Genomic DNA, 21,995 nt, shown 5'->3' with positions numbered 1-21,995 from the left:
CGTAGTTCTTGGTCTTCTCCGCACATACGTGTAACAGTTTTGTAATTGTATGCGTGCGTTTTGTTTGCGGACGTGGCCGTCTTGGACGTCGACGTTTTTGTACATACACACACACACACTCGAGCACACACACGCATGCAATAGAAATAGGAATAGCAATTCGAGTACATGGAGCTGGGCATTTGTGCGGGGGTGTGGGGGCGGCAGGGTCTGAAAACTTTTATGTGTAATACATCAATTGCAAAAAGATAGCCAAATGCTGTTAAGTTTATATACTACACACACACACACACACACACACTCATGGGCGCCGCTATAGCCAGCTCTTTTGTGCGCCTCCTGCTGTCTCCGTCGCACCCGCTGAGGGTGGCTGCGGCCGAGTTACTTACGCCCACGCCAAGTAGACGCTGGGCAACTTCTCGAGCTGCGAGCTGTGCACAAGTAAAAGATACATTTATTATGTGCGAAGAGCGATGAACACAAGCGATTTATCCTTTTTAACTTTTTCCTTTTGCAGTCCTGGCTACAGCTGTCCACCCATACTATGTTGTGGCTCTCATTCGTTTGTCTATGTTGTCCGCATGTGTGTGTGCGTGTGTGTTGTTGTTGTTGCTGTTGCTGTTGCTGTTGCTTTTGTTCTCGCTCGGCCCACATCTCTGCCGTAACTAATTTATTACCGCAGGAGGGCATCATCTAAGCAGGGTTTAAACTAAGCAGCCAACTGTAAGTGTGTGCGTGTGTGTTAGCTTATTTTGTTTACGGACAACTCTCGAATGTATGCCGCAATATTTCGCGAACTTCTCAGTTGCCCCTCCCCAAAACTAGGCACTGCTTTCCGGTTCTGTTTGTCTCACACGCTCAACATATGCAATTTTTCAATCGTTTGCCTCGATTTTTGACTTCTCCCAAACTTTTCTCATTTCAAAGTTGAAACAACAAACAGCATTATCGCCATTCATCACATGTCAAAAAGAAAAACTAAAAAGAAAAAAACAAAAAAAAAAAAACTAGAAGCTGTGCCAAAAACTTAAAGTGTCCAAGGCAAACAATCTAAGTAATCTGAATGAGGTCGAATGAGCAATGCTCTACGGCGATTTAGATTTAATATATTTCATATTACTAATACATATTTTTCCTATCACTATATAGCATTGCAGTTTATTTCAAAAAAATATATTTTACTTTTATATATTTTTTTTTTAATTCCAAATTTATATATTTTGCTTCACAAAAATTTCTGCAACCTTTAGTGACAGGTTTATCTAGTTTTGCACTATATGAATAATTATATTTATTATTTATTTCATTTATTTAAAATCTACTCCCGGTTTTTTATTTTTATTTAATAATTCATTTTTTTTAAATGTATATTTTCTAATTCTAATTTTAATTTCATTATTCACATATTATGTCTCAGACTTTGCCTTAGTAGGTCGAAGAGGCAATACCTCATAGCTTTAACTTTTGCAGTTTTAGCTAAATATTATGTAATTATTAAATATTCCTATTTATTTATATTCCATTTATTTATTTCACATAATTTCTTATGCCTTGCCCCAGAAAGTATGCTACATTTCGCACATAAACCTAATTACGCTATTCCTGCTCCGGCTTAACCCAAACTAATCCAGGCAGGCAACACATGCATGTATGAGTGTACCTGTGTGTGTGTGTGTGTATGCAGGCATTGTCACTTACAATTCTTTCCCCTTTGGTCACGCTGAACGCGCCCAGTGTTTGGCGCTGCCCCGAAGTCAGAGATGCTGTCAGTTAATATATCAGAGGCTCAGGCAATGCCTCAGTCCTGCTGCCTGAGTCCTGAGTGCTGCGTCCTCTCGCTGTTGCTGCTGCTCTGCTGTTGTCACACATGCTCAGCGGCAATTTCGCTTTCAATTTCGAATGCTATCTATGAGACAGCGAGCGAGTCCACACACACACACACACACTCACACACGCACACTCGCAGAGTGGGCAAAAAACACAACACAAAAGAAAAGAAAAAAAAAACGAGCAAACTTGTTTGCAAAGTTTAAACAACATTTCGTCTCGTTTCGTTTCGTTTCGTTTGGTGTTTTATATTTTTTTTCTTAGCTTGGTCTTTCGTTGTACGTGCCGAGCTGTGTGTAGATATAGATAGATAGAACACCCTACTCCATACGTCCGATGCCTGAATTTCCATTTCCCCCCGCATCAAAAGTTTGCAGTTTTCTGCTTCTTGTTCATTTTTTCTTTTTGCTGTCGAAAGATAAACAAATACAGAGATGGATTGCTGAGAGTCGTGTGTCGCCTGCCATCTGGACAATCTAAAATGGATATTCGATAAATCTTAAGTTCCAAATGCAGCGAGTTTCCACTGCTGCTGCCTCTGGCTCCGGCTCTGCTGCTAATTAACTCAATGCTCGTCTAATGAATTCGGTCAAACGATTTTTACGGCCTGGCCCTATGAATACGCTCGGAGGTCAGCGAAGTGTAATCACTTTATCAATAATTCAATCACAATTCTGAGCGGCGCGCGGCGCTCTGCAGACGCTCGTAAAACTGCGTCGCCAATTTGTCAGGGAATACAGACGGAATACTTGAGACGGCATGTATTATGTGTTTTATTGCAAGGACTCTGATAAACTTGTGTGCGCATATAAAACGAGCCCATAAAAATTAATAAAAGCGTGGCTTAGGCCGGCCTGCAACCCCATACACCAACGCTCCCTCCCACCCTCTCTCTCACTATCTATCTCTTTCGCTCTCGGCAGCTTTTGATCTGTTGACCCCTTTTTATAGTTTTATTATCTTTGAGATTCTGTTGAAATTAAGCTGTGTCCAGCTCAAAACTGAAAAACAACAAAAATTTCGCTGAAATGGCGCTCGTAAAAATCGCCTCAAATATATTATATATTGTATATGTATAAGAAGTTTGGTGAAGGCGAAGGCGAAGGCGGGCCTATGAAATGGCCAAAAGCATTTCAACTTATTAAGTAATAAATTCCAATAAGAACAAAAGCAAACAAATTACAGTCAGTGCCAAAAGCAAACGACAGAGAAATATGCATTCGACTAATAATAATTATAATGATAATAATAATAATAAGCAAGGTGATAACGATCGCAAGACATCGAAAAATGACCATTAAACACACCTACGACCCAGCTGCCACACCCCCGGGCTGCAACCCTTTCGTACAGCCTGCCAGAATGCCTACGAAATGCTTATAGAGGGGCAGCGGGGCAACCCTCTCTATAATATCAATGGGCTCGGCCCCATTGACGCGAGTGATTTATATAGAAAAATTCATTATTTGCTCGCCTCGTCGCGACGTCCAAATGCAAAACGCGGCAAGCGGCTGGACGGGGAGGGGGTGGGTGCTAAAAATAATGACCAGGCCATAGCAGCGCAGGCAAAGGAAACCTCACTTGACTCGGGCTCTATCTTTAATAAAGCTAATTTCTATTGACGCTAACAGCGCTGCGACATGCGAGTCGAAGTATAAAACTCCTCAATCCGAATCGGGAACGGAATCAGAAACGGATTCGCGGCGAATGCGAGGCGAAGCCAACTTTAAATAACCATTAAGTTCCGCTCCGAGGGGTGCCACATGCAATTGCTCTACATTTGAATGTCTTGTGTGAGTGTGTGTGTGTGTGTGTGAACTGCGCCATTGTGGGACACCTTAAGCAAAGTGTTTGGCAGCGCCCATGGGCATGCGGCTATAATTGATGAGTTCGGGCCACCAAGCCCAGGTCATTTAGGCACCAGATACAGGATATGAGCACAGCACACATACACACACACACGCACACGCACACGCATGCACACATAATACATATGCATACATTATTTCAATCTGACGTGATTAGCTTGGTCAATTTGCACAGTTTTATTTAATATCACTTGAACCTAGACAAAGCTGAGTATGTGAACCAGTTGGTGCATGCGCTTGCTTGGAGAATACCCAACTAGAAGTTACCCTGTTGGAAATTGAAAATTGAAAATTATATTATATTATTTTCGTAATTATACGGTATATTATATTCATTTTTTGAATTGTAATGCAAAGCAGAATCTTTAAAATAATCATACTTATATTGACGATTACAACTATCTAGCTTTAATAGATACTAATGATTAGTTTGTATATTAAAACTGAGCAGATTATAGTTAGGATTACTTTTCCTATCTCTCGTAACTTCTAAATTGATTTAAAATTAATTTTGCATACATCCGGATCTTTATAGAATATGAAATGTAGAAGATTTTACCATTTCAATTAAGATTTCTGGGACATGCTTTATTCATTTTGGAGAATCCCTTTCAATTGCTAACAAATCTGGTTATATATGTGTTTTATATAACACAGCCCCAACCAAACACCTCAGCCTAAATCTATTTACCTAATCAACCGTAGCCCATTTAGGGCTCAACTAACTCTCTTGCACCTCTCGACTCCTTGTCTTGGCATCTCTCCACTGACTGTTCATATGAAATAATAAAAATAGCTGTGCAAAGTGCATAAAACTATTAGGAAAATTAAGTTTGCATTTTATATTTCATTAATTATGCACATCGAGTGACGCATCTGGGGCTGCATTACGCACAGGCCAACGCACACTCTAAGCGAAATATCTATTCAGAAAGTAGCACTCCAAAACACTTGAATACCTTCTGAAAGGAATCAACGAAATCTGAGTGAAAGACAAGCGCACAAAAATTGCACCTCTTGGGGGGAGGGGGGAGGGCGCAAGGTGGGAGATCTTACGCCTGATTGAAGTCCACTCGCATGGCGCTCGCCTCCTGCGTTGTCATTTGCAACTTACACACACATGCACACACACACACACACACAGGCGCTCACTTAGATGCACTTAGCTGCATGGCTGGTCAAAGGAATCCCCTCTGCGTCGCTTAGCCAGGCCGAAGCCAGGGCCATCTTCAGCTGCAGCCAATCGAGTGGCTCAGAAGGAGTCCAGCATGAGGCAGCCACATTTGGGGGCATGCGGCATGCGGCATGTTGCATGCGGCTATATGCATGCAGATTAGTATATAGCCACGACGGCTTTGACAGGTATATACAAAGATGGCATCGTATGCTATTTTCAATTTTATTATATTTTTCACTTGAGATAGACAATATATATACAATATATATATGCATGCATGCATGTGTGTGTGTGCATATATTGATATATTTATGTGTGCAACAAATTCTGTTTGCATTTTCCCTTGAGTTGTCACGCACAAAGGCAAAAAGAAAATTGTTTAATTTGATTTCATTTTGGGCGCTCTTGCGTCATGGCCCGAGCCTGGCTAAATGGCGTTTGCCATATGAGCATATCGCCCAGAGACACGCCCCTAATAGCTTCTGGGTGTGTGTGTGTGTGTGTGTACAATGCAAATCTCTGACTCAATACATGTGTGTGGAAATGGTCTGGCAGCGCCCTGCTGCTGCTTAATTGCGTTTCTATTTTTCAAATATTTATTATTATCGAATATTGAAAACGATACACAAATGCGAATGCATCAGCCCCACTCTGACCCATGCCAATTGGCATATGGTGTGCCTGCACGTCATATATATAGAGTTGTTCGCCAAATCTCCCAATGATAGCGTGGCACGCGATATGCCGTGCCCTCAAACCTTCTGCACCTCGACTCACACTTCGGCTCGCTTTCAATGCGAATGGCTTTTGTCACGGTCTCCAAATTGATCTAATCCTTTCGGGTGTGCTGGGATTACGAGCAAACGGATAAATGATTGGGCGCAAACAGCTGAAAGGCACTCTAAAATGGAAATCTGGGAAATCTACATTTTTCGATACCATTTTTTTTCGAATACAACTTTAGTAACTTTTGAAAACCAGTTTTTTTTTTTTTTTTAATTATATAATTTCCAGCACACATTAACTATTTGGACTCCATTGAACCAAAGTCTATTAAATAAATAAATCTAAATCTGAGAGGAACTTGACTTTATAGTCGAGTACCGATAATTCTAAATGGCGAGGGGATCACTTTTTGTTCGAAAGAAATTCAAATTATAGACAATAATCAAAATTGATCTAAACTCCCTAAAATAAACGAATATAAATCTAAGAGACTATATGTAAATCTAAAACGTAGCACGTTCTAGGTCTGACGACTGCTTAAAGTCATCTGTAAAATTTTGTTTATTAGCACCATCTATGTGTCATTTCTTGACTGAAATTGAAATCTTTGTGAGTTTCGCTGCCTTATGATATAAATTACATAACTTACATACATTATTTTATTTAATTAATTTTGTTTGTAATATTTTAAGATCTCATATATTTTGTATATAATATATATGTATTTGAATTATTAAAAATATTTAAAATTGATGTAATTTGCACCGTTTGCCAAACTAGACATACATACATATATAGAAACATTTGCTTGCCTGCCTGTTAAATAAATCTCAATATCTATCCGAATGTGTATTAAGTATGATTTTCACAAAAGCTCCTAAGTTAAGTGAACCGAATTGGCAATAACTGGACGATCAATGTGTGTGGATGGGTAGTAAAAGCAATTGGAACTGTTAGAACTGAATGTTTCCCCCGGCACCAAAAAAAAAAAGCGAATAACCGAAATAAAATTGCAATTGGCTCAAATCTGATTAATATCGATACAAATTCTATAAGAAATGGAAATAATACAATTGGAGCAAAAGAAATTGTAATGCAGTTAGGAGGATAATTCAGTTCTGCTGTTGTTGTTGTTGTTTCTGCTGCCAAATGCCTGCAACTGCTGTCAATGGGAAGACTACACACACACACACACACACGTATATACACACAAAGCACACACACACACACACGCACTCTAAATTGGGTGAGACGCATTTGCAACTGCATAACGAAATGTTTTAGCTTAGAGCCAACTGATTTCTGATTCTCAATTGACCTCCCGCAACACTGCGAACTGTATCCAACTGCAGGTACGTTCCTCAGCAGCCAGCAGGCGAGCATCAAGCAGGAGGCCATGGAGGTGCCTGTCGAGGAGCAGCCGCACGAGGCGCATGCCGCCGATCGTCAGCCAGCGGCGTGCAAGTTGGCCAAGTTGATGCAGCGGCCGCAGCTGGCGCAGCTCTTCGAGCGACGCAGCCACAATAACAATAACAACAACAACAACAACAACACCAATAATAATAACAACAATAACAATACCATTAGCCACAATAATAACAACGATCGCATGTTCAAGAAGAATCGCTCGACAAATTCATCGCCCACGCCGTCGGCGCGCTCCTGGAACGACAGCGAGGAGGAGCAGGATTACAATCAGGACGAACGCTCCAGCTCGGCCTCGTCGGCCATTTCGCTGACCATGAAACGGAGTTATCAGGCCAGTGAGTCGACGCTCTACCAAACCCTGCAACAGCATCGTCAGCAGCAGCAACAGCAGCAGCAACAGCAGCAGCAACAACAGCAGCAGCAACAACAACAGCAGCAGCAGCAGCAGCTGCAGCAACAGAGCGAACATCGCCCACATCTCAAGCAGCAGCAGCAGCAGCAGCAGCAACATCAACATCAACAGCAGCAGCAGCAGCAATATCTGGATGAGCTGCAGCAATCCGTTTCCGTGTCACACCAGCAACAGCTGACCGCCAATCTGTTTATGGCACGCACCATTGCCCTGAGTCGATCGCGCGACTTTCCCGATATATTCCAGAACCCCTCGGCAGCAGCAGTGGCTGCAGCAGCAGCAGCAGCAGCGACTGCCACTGCCTCGGCCACAGCCTCTGCCCTGGCCAGCAGCACCAGCGGCGCTGCTGCTGCGGCGGCTGCGGCCGCTGCCGCTGCAGCCGGTGGCAGCAGCAACAACAGCAGCAGCAGCAACGCTGGCAGCAACTACATGCTGCCCTGCCCGCTGTGCGAGACGCCGCTGGAGCAGCGCGTCTTCCGCCAGCACCTGGACAGGCACTATCCGCGCGACAGTCCCGTCTGCCCGGTGATCGAGTGCGGCCGTCGCTTCGCCCATCCCAACTCGGTGCGCAACCACATGCGCATCAAGCACACGCTGCAGTGGGCCAAAATGAAGGCGATGCGCTCCTCTGGCGGCCCCTTCGCCGGCGGCCCCGACTTCAAATTCAAGAGCGAAGCGGCCAACTAGTTGGTGTCGCCCGACGGCACGCCCCCCCGGCACACACATTTCCAGAGCCAATATGCCCGCAGATACTCGCACTAGGGGCGGCCACAAATGCTTCTCTAGGTTGCTGCTAGCTGGTCAAAAGGCGACAATAATCCTAAGCCCCAAACTCGGGACACTCGCGTCTATCGTAGATAGCCAAAGACAACAGAATAAGCAAAGAAAGCGTAGTACTAGACTCGATCGAGCCGGCAGCGCCAACAGCCACTCCACTGGGCCAAATTGAAAGCTATTCCAATTTCATTTTTTATTGCCAAAAACGGTTTCATTTCAAGGATAATTCTTCGGGTCTAGCTTGAGCATAGCAAACAATATATATTCAGTTATGTTTAAAAAGGAAAATTTTGTTTGCAATTTATTTTCTTCGCATTTATTTAATTTGAAATTTCTTGGCAATGTGGCTGAAGCGACTTGAGGCTGGCATACAACAATTATTACGTTCCTATATTAAAAAAAGAAGCATAGTATACTATACTAACACTAGTACATATTCGTACTTCCACTACTGCGTATGTGCAACTTTATATATGTACAACATGCAAAGCTAGTTTTACACTGTAAAGAAAGAGCCCAGAGATGATTATATGAATAATAATGAATTCCATATTTAGTAAACAAACTTACACACCCACACACACACACACATAGAGACACTAACTCACTGGACACATACCTATGAGGCGTAGCAGAGCTGCAAGTTAAATGTAATTTTTAGTAAAGTGTAGTCGCTGCTGGATAACGTACTACTACTACTACTACTACACGCTAGATGGCGCTTTACATGGCACTAGGAACTCCACTAAACTCCAGTATTATACGTACATAGGAACGAAGCGCAAGAGAGCTGCATACACAATTCATAGTATACTATCTACCGTATAAGCGTATAAACAATATATATGATATATATTTAGTATATGAAACAAGGTATTTGTAGATAAATATGAGCTGAATACCAAGCAGAAACAATTATAAATAGTTATTATAATTAATTATAATGATACTACAAAATAGAATGTGCCTGCGTAATATATTTTTAGCCAAGATAAAAAACAAAAAAAAACAAAAGAATTAAGAAAAACCAAAAAATAAACATAAAATACACACACATACACACAAACACACTTAGACAAGTGAGAAGTTGCAAATTTTATTAGAGAAAAATTTCCAAAGAGCTCAAAATTGTCATTTGATTTCTAGTTTCGTATATAAGTATGTCGCAAGAGCATCAAGAGAGAAAAGCATACGTAAAAAGGTTCCTATAATGTTAATCAAAAAGAAAAATAAAAAGAAAAAGAAAAACTAACTAAAATTAAAACAAAACAAAAACTCAAACAAGAAGAAGAAGAAGAAGAAGAAAACGTCTTATATTCCATTTCGACACGGACAATTTTACAGTTGTGTGGCCCATAGCAAATACATATGCACATATGCATGTGTACATGTGTACTCCTACATCTATTATAATTTCTATACATAGGAATATATATATATGTATATCTGACTATATATATATATATTTTTTTAGTTTGGCCAATTGTTTGGAGAACGCGTAGCTCGTAAAGGCAAGAAATGTATCCTCAATTTATGTACGCCTCGATGGGGCGATTATGTTTTTGTTTAATAATAAAGAGCAAACGAAGAAAAGTCGAGTGAATGAATCGCTTATTCAATGAATCTTGTCTACGCAAATATTTGCAGTTATGCAGCATTGATTTACTTACATCTATGTGTTTGTTCCATCAACAGTTTCGCGTCGCTCGCTGGAGATGCGCGTGCGTGCCACAGATCCGCGACCCTGCCCGAAGTGCGGCAAGATCTATCGCTCGGCCCACACGCTGCGCACCCACCTGGAGGACAAGCACACGGTGTGCCCCGGCTACCGGTGCGTGCTGTGCGGCACCGTGGCCAAGTCGCGCAACTCGCTGCACTCGCACATGTCGCGGCAGCATCGCGGCATTTCCACGAAGGATCTGCCCGTGCTGCCCATGCCGAGCGCCTTCGATCCAGATCTCGCCTCGCGGCTGCTGGCCAAGGCCGGCGTCAAGATATCGCCCGCGGAGCTGCGCGCCCGTGCCTCGCCCACCGGTGGCAGCGGCAGCAGCGGCGGCGCCGGCAACGGCGGCAACGGCTCCCAGAAGCTGGACCTGAGCAATGCCAGCGGCGGCCCCCTGGACGACGCCGATGACTCCGACGACGACCCCGAGGATCTGACCACCGGCAGCGTGCTCTACGGCAACAATGCCAACGACCTGAGCCGCTACCACGAGAGCCTGCTGAGCAACTTCGGGCATGCCAACACCACCATTTCGCGCATGCGGACCGAGGCTGCGGCGGCGGCAGCTGCAGCGGCTGCCATTGGCCAGCAGAAGGAACTCAACGCCGCTGCCGGCGGCAGCAGCAACGCGGGGCAATCGCTGCTGGACACCTATCTGCAGTTCATCACGGAGAATACTTTCGGTGAGTTTGCGGGAATTCGCGTTGATTTCCAGTTGATGACATTTCTCTCTGTTGCAGGCATGGGCATGACGCAGGAGCATGCGGCTGCAGCGGCGTTGCATGCCGCCAAAATGGCGCAGCTGAATGCCATGGGTCACAGTCTGGACAAACTGCCGGCGGGTCTGCTGCCAGCCCAGTTCGACCTAAGCAAGCTGGCCGGCGCGGCTGGCGCAGCAGCGAGTGGCTTCGGCCACGGCGCCGCTGGACTCTCCATTGAGCCAATCCTGAGACGCGACCAACAGCAGCAGCAACAGCAGCAGCACGCGAACAGCCTCTCACCTGATGCGAACGGAGCGCTGGGGCTCAGCTCGATGGCCCATATGCATGGCAATCTGGGCGCTGGCGCGGGTGGGGAGCCCGATGAAGTGGATGTGGATGCCGAGGCTGAGATACGACGGGATGGGTCAGAGCCCATGGACTTGGGCCTGGGCCTCGACAACAACAATCAGTCGGGCAGCAACAATGAGGCAAACAATTCCGACGCCGAGGATAATTTCTCTGAGGATGAGGGCGTGCATCACACATAAGCTAGAGGCAATACACACACACACACAAAGACAGACAGAGAAAGAGAGAGAGAGAGAAAGGGAAGAGAGAAACATGCATACACAGCTAAAGAGAGCGGGTCGTTTATAAGAGAGCAAAAGATATTACGATATTAGGATACTTCGGTATTCGCATGTCGCATTTAGAAGAACAATAGATGTTTTACGATATTCGTATATCGTAACTCGAAGAATCAACCTCGTCGTCGTCTTCGTCGTGAACAGTTGTATACCCAGAAAATGGAACATTTGTAACGAGTAGCCTTATCCTCATGTATACCAGTTTACGTGTACAATATAATATATATGCATACGATAGTTACGATAGTTACCTAGGACCTAAAAACAGTTCATGAAATAATATCATGACATGTGCTGCGTTTATTATATATATAGTAGAATCTATGTTGTGCTTTTCAAAGACGGAATCAGAACAAGCTGCTATTCAATACCTACATATGTGGGTTGGAATAGAAAGGAGATAAGCATAAATATACTCACATACATATACAAACTAATCCATATATAACATATATATGCTTTATACAACTATATATATACACATGTACCTGTTGTGTGTATGTAAAAATGCAGTTTAGGAATGCAAGAACCAAGACAGTTTCAAATTCAACTCCAAAATACCTAAACATAAACCTAGATCTAGGTAAATATATACAGATACATATAGATTTTAGTGTTAGCAATTCAATTCTGTAAATAGCTAAGAAGCAAGCAAGCAAAGAAAGCATTTAAGCGGACTATACGCATACTCCAATTGAATACTCTACGAAAATCCGTCTCAGTTTTTGAAATGTATATGTGTGTGTTATTGTGAAAGAGAAACAATTCAGATGTGCCATGCCACAGCCTACCTATATACATATACATATATATGCATATATATACTATTTATAATGCTAACCATATCTCAGGAATACACGCAGAACAACCAAACTACCTCAGCTGAATGAAATTGTGTGAACCATCCATCGTAATATATCTTCCATATAGCTCTGCGTTCGTTATGGTCAGACTTGCTTATAACATACATATACATACATACATGCATATAACTTTCACAGCAGACTTGACAGCTGCCTAGTTTTAGGTTCTCCATTGGATGAGTGCAAGAAAAAAAAAAAATTAAATAAAAAGAAAAGCATCAAGATCAGAAAAAGAAAGCTAGAAAAACTCAAGCCAATTTAATATTATAGATATAAAAACGATTTTCAGGCAATGTAAATTTCATATATTATTTATACAAAAGAGAGTTACAAATACATATACACATGCATTTGTATGCATATATACGTTTATATATGTGTGTATAGTTTTAATTGCAAACCAATTTGTTTTGGGGTTAAATGTAACTGAATCAAATACCTCAACATACTCAGTTCACTCTTAATTTATACAAAGCACAAAAGAAAATGAAAAATGAAAAACACGAATTGCACTAAAATAAATTGAAAGGTTTCTTCATGTTATTATATGTCCGATTTCCTCCTACATGTACATTTAGTTTGAATATACCCAAAATTTTACTAGTTTTATTGTTAGTTTGAAGAGGAAACTCTACAAGAGTTGAAAACTCTCCCACTTGCCTTATTATAATTATGAATATGTGTTAATTTTTAGTAATTTTCTACCTCAATTAATTTAACTATGTTATTATTTAAGCGCGCAATCTTGAATATACATATACATATACACATATATATATATATATATTTTTTGGTCGCTTTGTAATTGTGTTTCCTGAACTAAATTACACGAGTCATCAAATATTTAGCATAAATTTTATTGAATATGGAAAATGAGTAGAAAATAAATTATATTATATATAAATAAAGCAAGTTATAAGTATATACAAATATGTTATATTTGTTTACATCTCTCACTCACTGTCCATTTACCTTGGTTGTGCTTATATTTGTTTCATTTCAAGCATGCCCACTGCAATATGCATTTTAAAAGACAAACCTGAAATGCACTCACAAAAACCACCAACAAACACACTCACACACAGTATGCAATTAAGTCGCTAGAATTAAACGAGTTAGTTAAATAAAAGTTACATAAGCAATTTAAGTAGAGATCCATGTGCTTAGAAAGTTATAAATATTTATTAAAATTACAATAAAAATGCGTTGAAAAGAACCAACCAACTGATTTTCATTTCCATCTTAAATTTGAATTTCACTTTTAACATAACGGAACGATCAATTGTGCAGCCCTGAATGCGATCTGGGCGATAACATTTCAGTATTTATGAAAGCAATGATATCGATTTCGATAAAGACGCTTGCTGCGGTCGTGAGTGTCAAACGACAAAGAAGAAGCTCGAAGCGGCATTTGTTTCGAATTAACTGTAAAGAAATGTTATATGAAAATAGTTCGTGCGTCGAGTAGTGTCGTTCTTTATTTAAAAAATATCTTGGAAAAATTGTCTAATTGTGTTTTTGTTTAAATATGTCCGCTAAAAACGCCATACAGGTGTGCATCAAGGTGCGTCCATGCGAGCAGGACAAGACCACATTGTGGCAAGTGAAGGACAATCGCACCATTCAGATCATCGATGGCCAGTCCGAGCCCTGCGTCTTCGGTAAGTGAAAGACAAAAGCCCTCTCTCTCTTGAGATGCATCTACTGAATCTGCCTTTGCAGACTATGTCTTCGACCAGGATACGAACAATCAAATTGTATTCGATTGCATGGCCAAACACATTATTGAAGCGTGCATGAAGGGCTTCAATGGCACAATCTTTGCCTACGGTCAAACCTCGTCGGGCAAGACGTACACAATGATGGGCGATGAGCAAAATCCTGGTGTAATGGTTCTGGCTGCAAAGGAGATCTTTAAACAGATTGCTCGCCACAATGACCGCGACTTTTTGCTGCGGGTCGGTTACATTGAGATTTACAACGAGAAGATCTACGATTTGCTCAATAAGAAGAATCAGGATCTCAAGATTCACGAGAGCAACGGCATGGTACACGTCAATTGTGAAGAGTGCATCATTACCAGCGAGGAGGACCTGCTACAGTTCCTGTGCATGGGCAACAAGGAGCGCACTGTGGGTGAAACCAATATGAATGAACGCTCCAGTCGTTCACATGCCATATTTCGCATCGTAAGCCCCAATTTTGTTATTATATTTTCATGTATAAGATATATATTTCTTCTGCTTCTGTAGATCATTGAGTCGCGTAAAACGGATCGGAATGATGACGATGCTGTTATTCAAAGCCTGCTTAACCTGGTGGATTTGGCGGGCTCTGAGCGTGCCGATCAGACGGGGGCGCGTGGCGCTCGCCTGAAGGAGGGCGGACACATCAATAAGAGTCTTCATTTCCTGAGCAATGTGATCAAGAGTCTGGCTGAGAACGAGGAGAATAAATATGTTAGCTTTCGGGACTCGAAGCTGACGCGTATATTGCAAGCATCGCTGGGTGGGAACGCTTTTACGTCCATAATATGCAGCATCAAGCCCTCAATTTTGGAGGAATCTCAGTCGACACTGAATTTCGCAATGCGCGCAAAGAAAATCCGCTCTAAACCACAAATGAATGAAATTGTTTCCGATGCGACCATGATGAAGCGCCTAGAGCGCGAAATTAAGGAGCTCAAGGATCGTTTAGCTGAGGAGCAGCGCAGAAATGAGAGCCAGATCAAGGTGCGGCTCTTGGAGCAAAGGATCAAGACGGATACGTTGAAAATAATAAGCAGCAATACAATCGCTGATAACCGCAATAAGAATCGTCGACGCACATGGTGTCCAGCCACATCGAATCCACACCCTGTGGCAGCCAACGGCGACGAGGCCGCCGCGCCGAGTCCAACGGCTGCGTTTGCTTTCAATGGACAGCGCAAATTTTCGGGTTTGCCGAAGCCCACTTTCAATCCCTCAACTCCGTATTTGAGCCACCGACCCGGCTTAAATGCGCCCAAAACAATAAACATTATGAAGTCTCTGGAAGTAACCGAGGAGGAAGAGTTTAAACCCTCTGCTGACTTCAACTTTGGAGATGTCCCGGACCCGATGACCAATAGTCGCATCCTTCCTCCTCTGAGCCTAACTCCCCGCATATCGCAAGGAGATGAACGCAGGTATATGAAGCCTAGAATATCATAAATCACGTCATCATCAAACTCACTCAACTAATAATCTCATATATTTCATATTAATCATAATCGCTCGCATGCTCCCATCAAACATAAATCCCAAACATGTGTAGTAAGCAAATGATCGAGCGTGATCTTGTGGAATTATCAACGTTCGTGAAGCTAGAGCAGAACATTGGTAACGAGTGGGAGGACCTAAATAACAAATTTGCTGTGGCTACAGCTCAAGTTGATGAGCTGCAGTCTGAGAGAGTCAATCTAATCGAGCGGTGAGTTGCATCCTAACTAGCATGATTCCAGAGCGAACGGAAGTGCGATTTTCTTTAATGATTTGATGTCATTATATGTGGAGGTCAAGTGCCCTCTACTCGGAATTTACCCCTGTGGGGTTCTGGTATTCGTACATACGCAGAAAGCGATTCATTTCCTGCTTTCGCTTACTGAGCACTATATAGCTCTGATGTGTTTGTTCGTTCTACTACTTCCTTCTTTAATAATTTTGCAAACCCAACAATTTTAGGATTTTTTTTTCTCAAATTTGAGAATAGTTAATATCCACATATTTCTAGTAGGCTTTGAACTATGCGTCAAAAGTGAGCTACCATACACAGAAATTATTATGATCTCAGTCACATTAACATCTACGGCATCGAACAGACCAGTCTACTATAATAATTTCAAGTCTCTAGATATTATATTTGATTATATTTATAACAGCAAATAAGCTCACGGATTAACAGTTGGAAACACACATATATTTAGAACAATTCAGCGCATTCCGATGGATTCAATGGAGTATGTACTTGATTTTTCGTGTTTCATATTTTTTTAAAATGTTTTGTTTTATTTTTAAAAATATATTCAATTTGTATCCTCAATAAAACTTTTACGTTGGCTTTCAATTTGAATGCTCAATTCACCACTTCAGGTGCGCTCCATTACCTATGCCTGAAGTCAACTCGTGTTGAACTTCTGTTTGGCGTCTCTTCTATTATGTGGCGTTCGTTTCGTTTCGTCTTCTCTGAATCAGTTGCCGACAACGACGTGAGCGAGAGGCCCGCACGAGCTGCATCAAGCTGGCTGGAAGATAAACAAATGCTTAGCAAAGCCCACTCACACAGCTGTTGTTGTTAAGCGAGCGCTTTGTTTTGATAGCACTGAACTACTACACCTATACATGCATAGGTGATGGAAGCGGGTTTCGCGAATAATTTTTGGCCCAGCCGATCGCCCTGACGTTTGACTGAGCGCGAATGCGATAAGCAAAAACGATCTTAACAATAAACCATTTGACGTTGTTTTCGTCGATAAATGTTGTTGCTCCAGAAGTCATTTTACTTCGAACGCAGCTGTCCAACAATCCGCACCGCACCTACCGCTCGACGCACACATCGATCGATGACGTCTTCAGCCAGTCTCATAACTACTCTATACCCAAATGCTCTCTGATGTAACTCACAAGTAAATTGGCCCTCAACCAAACTTAAGTAGTGTGTGAGTAAATATATATATACATATGTATATGCATGAGTAAAAGCGAATGCAACAAGCACAGCAAATGATTTTTTATATTTGTAAATATGCTCGCGTGTATGTGTGCGTGTGTGTGTGCTGTGTCTATTTGTTATAGCTCCAACCTCAACTGGAAGACTGTCTGGGAGCATCTGCAGGCAGCTGCAGCCGTCTCTATTTATAGGTGGCTCGCTATAATTAATGCACGTTCCGGAAAAGTAGATCCCAGCCACAACGGCCAAGCGAACTTAAAAGTTGTGCGTTTCTTTGAACAATTTGTGTTTGTACTCCAGAATTCACTTTTATAATTAAGCTATTATGATCTGATCTGCCATCGATACTATTTGCTTTCTTTCTTTTCAGCTGTGAAGCCCTTCAGGCCGAGGTAGATGCCCTGACCAAGTCGAAGCAAGCCGCCGACACAAAAATCGAGCAGTACGAGGAGCAGCTGAAGACGTTGAAGCAAATTGTTGAAAGGCTGGAGATGGAAAATCGTGCTGCAATCGATTTAGAGTTTCAGTTCGAGAACCATAAATCAAAGTCGAAGTTACGGGAAAATGAACTGCTGTCGGTGCTATCTGAGAAGGTGGACACGATAGATAATCTGGAGAAGACACTCAAGGAATTGTCGAAGGATGTGCTACGCAACAGCAAGGAGGATCATATGCGTTCCATGTGCCCGGAGATTGAAGTCAGTTGCGAGCGCATCTGTGACAAGTGTGTGGATCTGGAGCGCATGCTAGAGGAGTTTAAAAAGACAACATCTAACGGTGATGCCGCCCAGGTCATTGATTCTGAACGGGAACAGCTGCGTGCGGAGATCGCCAACACGCGTGCTCAGCTGGAAACTGTGCAGAGCGCCTACAGGCAGATGGAAACGGATGTGGCTGAAAAGTCGGAGCTATGTGACCGTCTAAGCCGCGATGTCATCTCCGCCGAGGAAGCCAAGACTGTGCTCCAGGAGAAATGCGTCGACTTGGAGATTGCACAGCAACAGCAGGATGCGGTCATACGAAGAATGCAGGCCGAGTACGATGCCATTCAGGTAAAGTACCAAAAGCTACAGCAGGATTATGAACTGCTCGAGCAAGCCACTGCGGCTTCAGAGGAGGAGCATCGAAAGCTGTTGCTTCAAAATGAAAGTTTGCAGCAGGAGATTAGCGCGTTGAAGGAATCATTCGAGCAGGTGCAACAGACGCTGCTGCAGACCACAAATGAAGAAGATAAGTCCGTACTTCTGGAGCAGCTGAGGGCACACAATGATGAACTCATCGCGAATCTAGCACAATTGGAGGCCAAGTATAATGAAATGCAGCACGAATACGAAGATCTGTCGAATCAGCTGGTTGACAGCATGCAGGAGGGTGACAGCCTCCGCGAACAGTGCAACGCGCTACAAGAGGAGTTGCAACAGCATCAAGCAGCAACAGATAAAATGAGCGTTGAAAAGGACCAGAGGATCGAGCAGCTGCTCTCTCATATCGCTGAACTGGAGAGTGAAGTTGCTGAGAAGAACAGTCTTATAGATGCAACGGAAGGCACGATTAATGAGATGCGTGAGCAGATGACGAATCTGGAGTCGGCACTGCTGGAGAAGTCGGTGATAGTCAACAAGGTTGAAGACTATCAACGGCAAATCGAATCGCTCGAGAAGCAGCATGCCGAAATGACAATGGTCTACGAGGAGTTGCAGGAGAAAGTCAAAGAGAACACTATCAACGAGAGCCAGATCATGTCAAATAGCGCACAGACTCTGATGAGTGAAGAGGACGGTATGTCGAGGCAAAGCAACGAGGATGTTGCAGCCAAGTTATCTGATTTGAATGCTGAGGTTAATCGCCTGCAATCCCAAATCCAGCTGAAGGATGAGTTGATTGAAAAGATTCAGTCTGAGCTACACGTGCTAAACGACCGATTTATATCCATGGACGTATTACACGCGGAATTACAAGCCAATGCTCAGACGAATCAGGGGCTACTCGAGCAGCAAGCTGCCAAATTGACAGAAGATGCAAATCGCATCGATAAACTTCAGGAGTCTAATGCACAGCTGCTCGAGCGTTGCTTGAAGGCTGAAGAAGCTGCCGAAGCATTAAGACAGCGTCTTACACAGCCGTCAGAACTGGAGCGCTTAAAGGAGGAACACGAGAAACGTGTCACCGAGCTGCAAATCGAACTGGATAATGCCAAAAAGGAGCTGAATTCGATGGAGAAACAGAATAAGGATCATCTGAATAACATTCAGCTCGAGTACTTACAGAAAATTGAGCTCAGCGAGTGTGAGTATCGTGAAAATCTGCGCAAATACAATATTGAATGGGAGGAGAGCAAGGACCGTTACGAAGCGTTGTTGCAGGAATTGCAAATACAATTATCATCGACTGAGGAGCGTTGTGCCAAACTGAGCGCCGATAGCGAAGCTGAGATTATGTCTGTCAAGAGTGCGAATAATCTAGCTGTCGATCAATTGGTTAAGGAGAAGCAAGATCTGGAGTCAATGTATGATGCAAGCCAGAAGCTAGTGCAACAGATGACAGCTCAATTGAGCAGCAAGGAACAGGACGCACAGAGAGAGCATGCATTGGTCACATCGTCTAATGATCAGCTGCAGCTGCTTCGCGAGAAGTACGAATCGCAAATTCATGAGTACGAGCGGCTGAAGACCGAGCATGAGCTTACTTTGGAGAAGCTGAAGGTAGAGAAGGGCACCTTGCAGTCGTCTGTTGCTGAGAGCGAGCTGAGGATCGAACATTTGAGCAATGAACTGCTCAAGGTGCAGGATGAACGGGAACAGGAGAAGAGCATGGCGCAACAGTTGCATGCTGAGCTGAGTGCGTATGCTAATGAAAAGATTGACTATGAGGAAAAAATTGAAATTTTAAATGCCAAGATTGAAGTCCTTTCAAGTGAGCTGCGGCAGGCAAATCTAAAGGCTTCTGATTTGGAGAAACTTCTGCAGGACCATGAAGAAATCAAAACTCATCTTTGTGCGAAAAACGATCTCAACATAAAGCTCGCTCATAAAGTGGAGAATCTTGAAAGTGAATTGTCATCGGCTAACAATGAGCTAACAACACGAAAGGCTGAAGTTGAAAAGCTGAACTTGGATTTGCAACAGGGGTGCTCCCAACAGTCCAAGTTAATGAATAAACTACAAAAACTGGAGGCGGAAATAGTGCAACAGGCTCAACAATTCGAACGCAAATTGGTGGACCTGGAAAGCGCGAAGGGGGAGCTGCAATCGAGACTTGATTCACTGGTGAGTCAAAACCTAAAGGCGAATGCCTTACGCAATCAGCTCACAGTTAATCTGAGAAATATATTAAATGTACAGGATCTTCTGAAAAGGGAACGAGAGCAGGCAGCTCGACTTCAAGAAAGCACAACTCGGCTTCAGGTGGACAAAGAAAAACTCGAAGAAATCAAAAATCGAATCGAAAATGAAAAAATCAGGCTCGAAGAGGGCAATGCTAGACTCGAAGAGGAGAAATCACGCCTAGAGGGAGAAATTACTCAACTTCTGGTGCATAAAGAACGACTAGAAGAGGCTAATGCTGAGCTACAGTCGAGATTACTGGATAAGGAAGCAAATTGCGATGCTTTGCAGCAGCAATTGAGGCATCAAGAGCGCCGTTTCCATGAAAATAAAGCTGAACTCCAGAACAAGCTAAACGCCATGGAAGCAAGCTGCGATGCCATGAAAACAGCTTCCGAACAACAAAAGATATCTTTCGTACAGCTGGAGGAGCGGCTGGCGACGGCGCTTGCAGGAGATAATAAAACTGTTGATGAATTGCGATTGCAAAAAGAAAACTTACAAAAAGATATTGATAATCTTCGCGCTTCTCAGGTAAGTTCTCAATTGTTTATTTGTTATATACTTATGTCACCATCCACTGCACGAATGCAGATAGCGAACAGAAGCATCTTTGACGAAGAACGTAAACGCCTGGATTATACAATTTCTAGTCTTTTGGAGGATAAGCGCAGCTTGGAGGAGAAACTTTGCACCACCACGGAGATACTCAAGAAGCTGGAGGCAGAGTTACGAATGAAAACTAATGGCAGCAATACCTCATTTGACTCAAGCGCATCGAGTACATCGCCTGGTGCTAGACGAAGTGTGGATCGTGATTTCAACCAGCCCAGGGTAGAAAGTTTTTTTTTTATCGTAACTTGCGAATATTTTTAATTATTAGACGTATGTCTTACCCATAGAAATCTGTGAGCATTGATTCTGAGGTGCGCAGAAATCGACGAATTAGCACACACGATGAACGAAGGCGTCAGTCCTATTGGAATGATTGCCGTCATGTGGGCTGCATGACGGATCCCGTGGATAATAATTGCAACTGTGCGGAACTTGACCGAAAGCTGCAGGATTGTCAGCGCGAGCTGTTCATAAAGGAAAGCATGGTGACTGCTTTAAATATTGAGTTGAAGAACCATCCATTGAAGGAGGAGACAGCTTTATTAAAAAAACGTCTCCTTGATGAACAAGCCAAAGCGCGTGATGAAATCAAGCGTATAAAACAAAAGAACGCGGAACTTATGAGCAAAATAAACGTCTACACTGCTTCTGCAGCCATCACGGCCAGTAGCCGAACTCCCGTTGAGGGAAAAACGGTTGAGACTCAAACGGAATCCACTTTAGAGGCGGAGTTAAAAAAGATGACTGATAAGTTCCATGATAGCATACAACTGTGTCGTCATCGATATAATAAAATAAAAGACTTGGAAAATCAGTTAAGACAAAATGAAAATAACGATACCTCCAATATATCGTCCCAAACAGCTGGTCAAATCAGCGCTCTTAAGGTACACGTCTTAATACCTCCGAATAATTTAAACAGTAAAAACTATTCCAAATTGTTTTACATTTACAGTCCCAATTAGAGGCGCAAAGGAAGGAAATTTCCACGCTTTCCAACAAATATGAATACGCCAAAAGGGCACTTAAAATGCGACGGGATGAGCTGGATGAACTACGTCAAGTCGCTGGCATCGATGCTGTAGCATCAACAAAATAAATTGTTTGTTTGTGTTTTTTATTTTTCATAGTATTACAGCGTTGAGTGATTATATGTATATTTAGGATATATTTGTTTAAGTGTATAATTATGATAATGAGTGCCATTTGTACCACTTACATT

General features: G+C 42.7%; 2 protein-coding genes across 7 annotated transcripts in view; both read left to right on the top strand.

Moving 5' to 3' along the window:
• The window catches only part of LOC6577944 (protein abrupt), a 56,589-nt gene extending 43,220 nt beyond the window's left edge, over positions 1-13,369 (top strand). For all 4 annotated transcript variants that reach the window (XM_032728859.2, XM_032728860.2, XM_032728858.2 and 1 more), the window contains 2 exons: positions 9,911-10,621; positions 10,679-13,369. In XM_032728859.2, coding sequence (XP_032584750.1) covers positions 9,911-10,621; positions 10,679-11,187 — 1,220 coding nt within the window. In that variant the 3' untranslated portion in view covers positions 11,188-13,369. The remainder of the gene's footprint in view (positions 1-9,910; positions 10,622-10,678) is intronic.
• Positions 13,370-13,536: 167 nt separating this feature from the next.
• Positions 13,537-21,930, top strand: LOC6577943 (kinesin-like protein KIN-7I). 3 transcript variants are annotated; one of them, XM_002003838.4, is made up of 9 exons: positions 13,537-13,810; positions 13,872-14,338; positions 14,402-15,315; positions 15,444-15,599; positions 17,206-20,101; positions 20,177-20,692; positions 20,753-20,992; positions 21,061-21,660; positions 21,729-21,930. In XM_002003838.4, exons 1-9 carry the CDS (start codon positions 13,678-13,680, stop codon positions 21,870-21,872), a joined length of 6,066 nt encoding a protein of 2,021 aa, XP_002003874.2. In that variant the 5' UTR covers positions 13,537-13,677; the 3' UTR covers positions 21,873-21,930. The 3 variants fall into 3 exon arrangements, with proteins under 3 accessions (XP_002003874.2, XP_043865180.1, XP_043865181.1); XM_044009245.1 differs by lacking the exon at positions 15,444-15,599; XM_044009246.1 differs by lacking the exons at positions 13,537-13,810; positions 13,872-14,338; positions 14,402-15,315; positions 15,444-15,599 and adding an exon at positions 15,899-16,125.
• Positions 21,931-21,995: the final 65 nt, after the last annotated feature.

This window comes from Drosophila mojavensis, unplaced genomic scaffold (genome assembly GCF_018153725.1).
Source record: "Drosophila mojavensis isolate 15081-1352.22 unplaced genomic scaffold, ASM1815372v1 contig_49, whole genome shotgun sequence".
NCBI classification, from domain to species: Eukaryota; Metazoa; Arthropoda; class Insecta; order Diptera; family Drosophilidae; genus Drosophila; species Drosophila mojavensis.
The sequence above is the reverse complement of the archived record's forward strand: the minus strand, read 5'-3'. Positions and strand labels throughout refer to the sequence as shown.